Source organism: Equus quagga, chromosome 7 (genome assembly GCF_021613505.1).
Source record: "Equus quagga isolate Etosha38 chromosome 7, UCLA_HA_Equagga_1.0, whole genome shotgun sequence".
NCBI lineage: Eukaryota > Metazoa > Chordata > Mammalia > Perissodactyla > Equidae > Equus > Equus quagga.
Window position 1 is genome coordinate 64,220,238 of NC_060273.1, and position 10,383 is coordinate 64,230,620.

Below are 10,383 nucleotides of genomic sequence, written 5' to 3' on the forward strand. Positions count from 1 at the left end.
GCTTGATCGTTTATTTGTATCTGTTTAAGAGCAATACCCAGAATCTTTTGGTGATTATGTAGTCTCTTTCTTCTGAAAAAGTAAAAAAAAATCCTTATTCCTTCTAGAGCTATCAATCCTACAGAAAAAAAATAGCATGAGCACGTAGAGATATACGCGCAAAATGTTCAATGCAGTGTCGTTTGTAATGGAAATGATCTATGTGTGCATCATTTGTGTTGGTTAAATAATCTATGGTGCATTCATTTAATGGAACACTACAAGATCATGAAAATGAATAAAGTATATCCGTAATGTATTACCCTAAAAAATTACAAGATACATTGTTAAGATAGAAAAGGTGCAGACCAATACTCATGGCATAATCCTATTTTTACACCAAAGCCTTTTTTGTTTGTATTCAGGTATATGTGTATGCATAGGGCAACGTCAGGAAGTTTACATATCAAACTCCCAATAAATGGAGCTGGAAATGTAGAGAGATGTTTCACTTTTTGACTCATATAATTTAAAAAGACAATATTGTGGGAGAATTTTTTATCTTCCAATTTAAAATAAAAGAAAAATATGTCTTTTGCAGAAATCCTTGGATTGATTAGTAGAAGACTGATAACTGAGGTGGCCAGGAAGCTTAGGGCTAATTTTTTGAAATATGTATATACTTCTGGCTATGAAAGTAAAATATACTCTCTTCCTGGAAAAAGACCCGCAAACAGAAAAAAGTAGCAATCACTTCTGGTCTTATCCCTCAGAGAAAATCAATGTCAACGTTTATTGTACGTTCTTCTAGTATTTTCTCAGAGTCAAATTCAATATTTAATTGCAATAATCATCTTATCCCATTTCCTGGGTCGTTTATCTCTCTCTACCTACATACAGTTTTTGATTTTTATTTTCAATGTTAACTCTTTTATTACTTGTGCGTGTATTTAATTGCAAGCTTCTTTGGTATAACATGAAAGAAATACGCACATAGACCGAGATGGGACATTTCATGGCTTATAAACTTAGCAACATTGGAAGCCGAGAGAGGGAAACAATTATAAGTGATGAGCAGGACAGAATTTGGTCTCAGAGTGAGGCTGAATATGGCTGAGCAGGACAGAAACAAGAAGGGAACAGATAGTGTAGGAGGGGAAGAGATGACGCTAGCTGGATCACAATGTTGAGAAATAAAATTATTTACATCACCTGTCTGGCTGCTTTTATGTATACCAGCTCATTTTCTTTTTAAACCCAAGGTAGAGGCAAACTGCTTTGCATACCGGCCCTCAGGGGAAGAGTCTAGGAGGCTGTGGTCTTTTTTGATAGCAGAAGGTAAGGCAGAAATCAGGTTGGCTTCCTGAAGTCCTAGGTACCTAGGCTAACCGCAGCTCATCCCACGCCGCCTCGGCTTAGCAGCATCGACATAAAAGTACTGTGGATTATATTTTAGGCTGGGGGATTTACCCGGCAGACACATCTTGTGTACAGTATGGAAATCTCCCCACCCTCACATCCTGCCTAGCTCACAGTACCTTCTCAGGTGGCATACTCGTTGAAAAGGCTATGTAGCTGCCTGCTTGTCTTGTTTTTCAAAATAATAGATGAGGAACAAAAGTTATTGACTTGAAACTTCTTCCCATGATAAACATGTAGACTTCAACCACCCATAATTTTGTATGTCTATATATTCTCAGTACATCATGTACAGTGTTTTGTGCTTTCACTCTTCACATCTCGTCAATCTTACACCAATTTAAAACGCACAGAAAACCATCTTTAGAATTGTGGTTTCGGCAGTTTTTCTTCTTACACAACATTGTTGGTTTTAAATATTGTGATGAGAATTATTAGATCTGCCATTCATTCAACTCATTCACTATGACTCTATCACGGATTTAATTGTCCTCCTGTTTTGTTCTCTGTTTCTTCAGTGTGTGTTTCTGTTGGATGGTAAGCTTTCTGAGCTTAGAATGATGGTTTATACATGCTCTACTATATTCCCTGTTCAGTAAAATTATCCAAAACTTGTGAATAAAAAAATTGTAAAGCAGGAAACATGTACTTTCAATGTCATATTAAAACATTATTTAACATGACTGCCTGAGGATTATTTAATTATCTAAGAGAAGGAAGTAAGACAATGTGGTTGGATCAATAAGTCAAGAATGAAGTATTGCTATTTATAATTTTTAACAGCTTTATTGAGATACATTTCACATACCATGAAATTCATCCACTGTAAGTGTACAGTTCAGTAGCTTTTAGTATATTCACAGACTAGTGTAACTGTCACAACGTAATTTTAGAACCTTTTCAACACCCCAAGAAGGCTATTATTGATTAAAGTCTCAGACTCTGTGAAGTTCTATAATAACTTACAGATTTTCGTTTAGAAGAGATGCAAATGATTTCTATCGAGTAGAAAAGATAACCCCAAAGGATATGATTTTATGGCCCTGTAGAAACTTAACCAGTTTGTATCTAACCTGGCATTATTAGCCCACATTCTGTCTCCACTGCCAATGTTTACTCCTCTAATTCACCTTTGAACCAGCTTTACCATCCTGCTGACTCCCTCACTGATGACTTAATTAAATCTTTGAAATGTTTTCATTCCATATTTGTATGAGAGTCATGTTTTAAAATTTTTGAAACGTATTTTGACAACCTAAGTCCTCTTAGCATAATGATAGTCACACAGTGGGCAATCAATAAATACATCTTGACTTACTGATCTCTGTTTTTTTGATAGGGAAGGTGTCAGACTTTTAAACTTTGGGGGTAAAGACTAAATTTTCAAAAGATCTTAAAGAAAACTCAGAAAATGCATTTTGAATGATATTTTGTATTTTGCTTCTCAAATTCTGAAATTTTGGGGCAGAGGAAGTTAAATTTGAATTAAGCTATTTATTTACTTCTTTTCTAGATCAAGACTTGAATTAATGAATATTCTAACAATATAATTTTACTGGCACGACATGATAAATATGTAGACTTCAACCATCCATAATTTTGTATGTCTATATATTCTCAGTACATCATGTACAGTGTTTTGTGTTTTCACTCTTCACATCTCTTCAATCTTACACCAATTTAAAATGCACAGAAAACCATTTTTAGAATTGTGGTTTCGGCAGTTTTTCTTCTTACAAAACATTGTTGGTTTTAACTATTGTGATAAGAGTTATTAGGTCCGCCATTCATTCAACTCACTTACTATGACTCTATCATGGATTTAATTGTCCTCCTGTTTTGTTCTCTGTTTCTTCATGTCATGGCACGACATTATATAAATCTATAAACTTAAAATATTATTTATTTTTGTGTAAGTAGTATATACAATGGAAAAATATCTTGAGGGTATAGAAGAGAATGCCCTGGAAAACTAAGTCTCCAGCCCACCGTTTCCCTTAGCCAACAAGCTGCTCCTCTTACCAGTTTTCTCTGCATCCTCTCACACGTACACACATACACACATTTTAAAATCTTTTATTCAAAAATATATGGCATACCATATGTGCTGTTTTGCAACTTGCTTTTTTAAATTACTAATATTTATTGAAAATTGTTCAACATCAGCATACATAATAATTGCCTCAATCAAAACATGCCTAGTAGCTGATCACTTCTCACTGCTTTCACCACTACCACGTCTTACCCATCATCGTCTCTACAGGAGTCACCCAGTCTCCACTTCAGACCCCCTGCACCTGTACCATCTCTTTTCAACATGGCGGCCAGAATGATCCTCTCTCTCTATAGTTCAGATCACCTCCCATTTAGAGCAAAGCCAATGAGCTTGCAATGCCCTACAAGGTCCATCCCATATGATCTGCTCCCCGCCCCTCACCACAATTGCCTCTTGGCTTCATCTCCAACCACTCTCCCTCACTCCACTCTTGTCACTGTAGCCCCACTGGTGTTCCTCTAACACATCAGGCATGCTCCTACCTCAGGATCTTGGCCTTTGCCATTCCCTCTGACTGTGCGGCTACTGTCCCAGACACCCGTGTGGCTTTCTCCCTGACTTTTTTAGGTCTTTGCTCAGAGTCACTTCTTGTTGAGCCTTTTTTGACCACTGCCTCCAGCTCCCTACCCCTTGCCCCCACTCCCATCCCACTTGCTTACCTAGTCTTTTCTTTATAGTGCTTATCAGCATTGGGCATACCATATATCTTACTCATTTATTGTATACATGAAGCTCCATGAGAGTGAGGATATTTGTTTTGTCCACTGCTGTATTCCTAGCACCTAGAACAGAACCCACTACAAAGTAGGCACTTAATAATATTAATTAAATGAATGGATGAATTTATGCTGCATAGTGCTTGTGCATTTGTGTTCTGTTTGTGTGACCAAGTCTAACGTAGTTTAACCATTGCCACATTTGGGGACTTCCATATGCTTTTGGTCTCTTATGACCTTGATGAAGTTGATTAACTTCTCTGAGCTTTGATTTCCTCCCCTATAAAACAGCAATGGTAGTTGTACCTACATTTTATAGGGCTCTTGTGAGGATTAAATTTTTTAAAAACCGTAAAGTGGTTAGCACCATGCCTGGCTTGTAGTAAGTTCTGAATAATACGATTATGATTTCTCTCATTATTAATCATTCATCAGAAATGAACTTGAGAGAAGAATATTGTTGAGTATAATACAGAAAAAACTTACTTCTTATTTTTAAACCTAATAGTGCTAACTTTTAGTAATTATCTCCATATAGAATACAAGCCACTTTGTTCTATTTTGGAGAAATCATTTTACATCTTTAGAAAAAGATTTTAGCTCTTCAGAGCTAGAGAACTTTATCTTCACACTTCCATTTTATAGCTGGTCCCCAAAATAGTACTTGCTCATTAAATTTTGTTGACTAAATGAATAGAAGAATGGATTTCAGTGGGCACAAGCAAGTTCATATTAATTGAAAAGCTGCCATGTGCAGGTACTGCAGTAGGCACTGGAGATAGAAAAAAGAACATTATGGGGGTTGAAGTTAATTTCAAGACCTTCACATAGTAATCGTTGAGTTTGGGGGATATATTTTTATTTCAGAAGTTGTTTTCTAACTGGGGGAGGGGGAATTTGGATTCATCACCTTGTAACAAAGAAAGAAAACTCCAGAAAGAGGTCTTTGCCATAATCTCTCTGAAGAGCTTTTCAAAGAAACGAAACATCAATGGTTTCTCAGGTAGACATCAAGAGCAAAGCAGCAGGCATACCAGTGTGGGAAATCCTATGGTGATTCAAGACCTCTACGAATTCCTGTGGTTCCCAGTAAGTCCCCACGCGTACTGCTAACTGCAAATGATTCCATATTTGGTGCAGAATGAGAGCGAAATGGTGAGCCATGCAGCTTGAGACAGAGAAAAAGCCCTTACCTGAGTCACGAGACCTGGAATTGAATTCAGCTGTGCATTCGGACCCCGAGCAAGATCATCCTGAGCCTCAATTCCTTGCCATAAAATTACAGTTTTAAACATTAGCTTCCATCAAATGATAAAATGGGTGAGAAAATCGTCCACACCCTGGAAATCACTGTGCAAATGGGACTCTGTTTCTTATAGGTAGCAGAAGCCCCTTTGGACCATTCATTCAACAACTTTTTCTGAGTTCTGGCCAGCACCAGGCTATGCACTGTGAACATGGACAACAGCAACCCCGAGAGGATCCTTCCCCTTATCAAGCGCACAATCCACTTCCAGGATTTTATCCCTAGGAAATAATTCAACTGATGCAGAAGCATGTTTGCAGGAAGATGATCATTGCAGGGATACCAACAACAAGGAAACTGGAAACAATCCTGATATTTACAAAAGTGGAACGTTTTCATATATTTTGCATCCCAACATTGTGATTAGAAAGAATATCCAGTCTACCCACGCCTACACCCTGGCAGGGTCAGCCTGTCCCCTGTGGAGCTGGTGGTTTGTTTGAAGGGAGGCTGGTGACCCTGCCCCAGGGGGTGGCTGCTTAGAGGGACAAAGGGATGTGTGATGGTGACAGGTCACAAAGGACAGCGGAGGATAAATGTGGTGGTCTGAGGAGATGTAAGCAGAGCCCTGCAGGGAGATGGGCAGTTGCCTTCACTCCAGCTCTCTCTCAGGGACTTAATTTGTGCCTGGCGGAGCTGTCTGAAATGAAGAGAACTATGAGCAGTGAATGTTTGTTACCTTATTACACAGCCCAAAGTTACCGTTCAATGGGCGTGTTCAACACCTCCATGGGAGATCTGCAGCGACAACTGAACAAGGGAGGAGAGTATGATATTTTCAAGTACGCACCAATGTTTGAGAGTGATTTTATCCAGATCAGCAAAAAAGGAGAGGTGATTGATGTACACAACCGTGTCCGAATGGTGACTGTGGGCATTGCATCCACCAGCCCCGTCCTTCCATTACCTGACGTCATGCTGCTGGCCCGACCAACTAAAGTCTGTGAGGAGCATGCCAGACCCGCCCGGCCCACCAGGAGGAGAGGTCACAAGGCCACAAAGACCCTAGAGCTCACCAGGCTGCTTCCCTTGAAGTTTGTCAAGATCTCCATCCATGATCGTGAGAAACAGCAGCTGCGCCTAAAGCTTGCCACTGGCCGTACTTTTTATCTGCAGCTGTGTCCCTCTTCAGATGCACGAGAAGACCTCTTCTGCTATTGGGAAAAACTTGTCTACCTCCTGAGACCACCAGTGGAGAGTTTCAGCAGTACGCCGACACTCCAAACTACAGATGCAGTGACCACAGATGATGACAAATGCCTAGTGGTAAGCATCTACAGAGACTCAAGAAAATGAGGCAGGGTGCTTTGGGAGGGCAGCTCTAAGCTGGTCCCACAAAGCCTTTGGTGCTCTCTGAGGCTCACCTGGGAAATGTATTCCATTTTCTAAAAAGCTCAGGGCCAAATGAGCCACCACTACGGGACTCACTACTCTGGGGAGGTTCCTAGTGCTTCTCTAAATTGCCCCACAAGGCCAAACTTCAGAGACCTTAGGTATCAGCTGCTCTGGTCTCATACCCAGGGTTGTAATCCCTTCTACAGCATCCTGATTGCCCAGTCTCTTCTTAAACACTTGCCCCAACCTGGGTAGTCTCCTCAGTTGTGAAACATCATTAACAATTAAGAATTCCTTCTTTCATTCTGTCTCCCTGTGACTACCATGTGCTGATTAAAATTGATACAACCTGCATGTGTGTCTGCACATGCACAATTTGTTTTAGCAGCCACCAAAATGTGAAATGTGTAGATCCTGTGACCCAGCAATCCCACTTCTAGGAATCTGTCCTGCAGACAGATAAGCACAAATGTGTAAAATAAAGGTGTATGAGGATAGGGAATTGCATCAGCACTTTTCCTAGCACTGGGATTGTTCAAGCAAAACTGAGTGACCCTTTGACAGGGTGCTCTAGATAGGATCTTGCATCCAAAGGGAGATTAGACTTGATTTCAAAGGCTCTTCTAATTATAAGCCCTTGATTTGCCCAGCATCAGGATGAGAGAGGAGCAGACAGTTCTGGTCTCACTTTCTGTCATCTCTATTTTACCTGCCTCTCCTCCCCTTGGCACAGACCACAGAGCACCACGGAGAAGGAGACCAGGATGAGTTTAGACTTCACAAGCTTCGTGACGTGTCTGGAGCCAGCTCTTCTGCTTATGTTGGAGGAGAGGGAATCCCTCATGCCCCTCAAAGAATGACCAGGTCACCTATAGACATGAAAACTCCAGGGACGGCCAAAGGGGCAGCCACAAGCGTGGCAATAGCAGGGACAGCAACAAGCCCTGCAGCAGGCGCTGTGAGCCTAGCAGCAACCAAGAGTGGAGGTACAGGCCAGGTAAACACGGCCCTGGCAGGAGCCGCCACCAAGGGTCCAGGAGAAAGTGGATCTAGCAAGGCCATTGCAGGTGCTGCCAACATATCTTCAGAGAGTACGAATGTGGTCTTGGTGGGTGCTGCAAGTACATCTTCGCCAGGTACTTCCACTGGAACGACGGGGGCTGCCAGTGTCTCCCCAGAGAGCAGCACAAGTATAGTGTTTGCAGGTGCGCTGATGACCAACAAGCCTGCTGCAGAAAGAGCTGAAGGCCCCGCAATAGCACCCCTCGTGTCAACCTTGCAGAGTGAAGGCTATATGAGTGAACGGGATGGAAGCCAGAAGGTCTCCCAGCCCAACACTGAAGTCCGGAAGGAAAGAAGGGAGAGAAGAGAAAAGAAGGACAGAACTACCACTAGGAAAACTTCCCGTCACCACAGGACAGGTGAAAGTCACCACAGGACAGGAGGGGACAAGTCGACCAAGAAATCATCCTCCCACCGTTCCTTATCTAGCCATGGAAAAGCAAGAGATGACAAAAAAGAAAGAGGACAGAGCAACAAAAGGGGCAGAGGACGCAGCTCTCACAAGAGTGCCAGTCACGGCTCCACTGCAAAGGAGTCAAGGAGAGCTCACAAATTGGGGAAGAGCAGATCTGCAACCAGTTCAGGAACTGTAAGTAAGCAATCCAGTAGGATTGGCTCTTTCTTCAGGAGCTTCAGAGTCATTCCTGGTTCAAAAGCAGTGGTCACAAAACGCGATACAGAGGTAGACATTGTGGCTAAGACAGTAGAGAAGTGCAACATAGAGGCCAAATTGGAGAAAACCCCGGATGGCAAGGATGTGGAGATCTGTGGTACCATGACATCTGAGACGATGGAGACAATAATCATTGAAGCCAAATCCGTTTAAATAGGAGTCAGGGCAGGAAGCTGCAATGGAGAGCAGCCTCAGGGAATATCCCTAGAGAGTCAATTCCAGCTTTCTTTAATAAAGGAAATCGTACAACTCTAAAAGAAATGCTATCTTCTGTTTGAATTTCTATGCCCCCTAGTCTGGTAGTGACCTCACAGTGGCTTCTGTGATGTGAACTGTGCTGCAGCCTGAGACCCCAGCCTCCCATCAAGCAGAACCCCACCTCGCATCCATGCCCTGCAGAGCCAATGAGCGCACTACCTTGCCTCAACCCCTTGCTGCCTTTGGTTTCCCCAAGACTACGGCTGCAAGTCACAGACTATGAGCTGGCAAGCATCACCACTACCATGTCCCCATGCCCTTCTTCCTCTCCACCCTGCAGGTCCCTGAATATGGACATTCAGTCCAATCTTTACACAGGGAAGACAGAACTCATGTCTCCTCAGGAAATAATCAGGGGAGGAAAGGCGGGGTGCAATAGCATTTGTATGCAACCAGAATAGTGAAGGTTCTAGATCAGGAATTGGCGTCTGAGGGCCAAATCTTGCCAACTGCCTGGTTTTGTAAATAAAGTTTTATTGGAACATAGACAAGAGCCATTCATTTACATATCATCTATGGCTACTTTCACATTAAAAAGACAGATTTGAGTAGTTGCAACAGAAATTATATGGTCTGAAAAGTCTAAAATATTTATTATCTGGCACTTCACAGAAAAGGTTTGCCCACCCTGGATCTAATCTTAACAATTCTCCTTCCCCCTGGGTATATACTCTGGAGAAACTCTCACATGTGCTTGCCAGGAAACAACTAGCAGAACGTTTATGGGAAATTGATTTGTAATAGCAAAACTCTGGAAACAGCCCAAATACTCATTGAACAGAATCAATAAATTGTAGTATATGCCTACCGTGCATATTATGCAGCAGTGAAAACGAACAGTAGCCATACATGTTGCCCTGGGTGACTCTTACGTAATGGTGAATAGAAAAGCAAATCAGAAAAATACGTACGATACACTTCCACTTGTAGAACAGTTCAAAAACAAGATCAAACAATATGTTTGGGGGTACATATTTGCTAAAAGTGTAGAGAAGAACAAGGAAATGAGAAACACGAAATTGTATATAGATATCTATAGAGTACAAAAGAGGGCGGGGTGATCCGGGAGGTACACACAAAGAGCTTCAACAGAGTGGGGAGTGTTCTATTAAGCAAAGGGGTGAGTCCATGGTAATTTATTATTGTATCTTTTTTATTTTAACCTCTCCGAAATCAGGCTGGTTTTCAAATTGCTGTCAGCCAGGTGGCAGTCACTGCCTTAGAAACAGCCAGTTTATCTCACTTATGTTTTCCTTTTAATATATGCACAAGAGAGATAGATGACAAAATATCTGTCTTAAAGCTATCTTTCAACAAATATAAAATAAAAATTCTAAGTGACAAATACTCACAATCTAGGGACATGGAAAAGCTTTAAATATATTGTTAAGAGATAATACAATAATCCAAAATGCTGTGTACTAATGAACTATGTAAATTATGTATGCATGGGGAAAGTAATTCCAAAAATAAAAAATCATACTACACTAGAAATGAGATTATAAACTGTAAAAATTGTAAAAAAAGAAAGTATGTTGTCTTTTCAATTTAAAAAAAGTTGTAAGTAAATTTCACGAGT

General features: G+C 41.1%; 1 protein-coding gene across 1 annotated transcript; it reads left to right on the forward strand.

The window, feature by feature from the left end:
- Positions 1-6,133: 6,133 nt before the first annotated feature.
- Positions 6,134-8,699, forward strand: GARIN3 (golgi associated RAB2B interactor family member 3). The gene is made up of 2 exons (XM_046665838.1): positions 6,134-6,742; positions 7,545-8,699. The coding sequence occupies exons 1-2, from the start codon at positions 6,134-6,136 to the stop codon at positions 8,697-8,699; spliced, it is 1,764 nt and encodes a 587-aa protein (XP_046521794.1).
- Positions 8,700-10,383: the final 1,684 nt, after the last annotated feature.

Coding starts and splice junctions, on each gene's coding strand:
- GARIN3 (XM_046665838.1), top strand. CDS start 6,134: ATGAGCAGTGAATGTTTGTTACCTTATTACACAGCCCAAAGTTACCGT. Junction 6,743..7,544: donor ATGATGACAAATGCCTAGTG/GTAAGCATCTAC, acceptor CCCTTGGCACAG/ACCACAGAGCACCACGGAGA.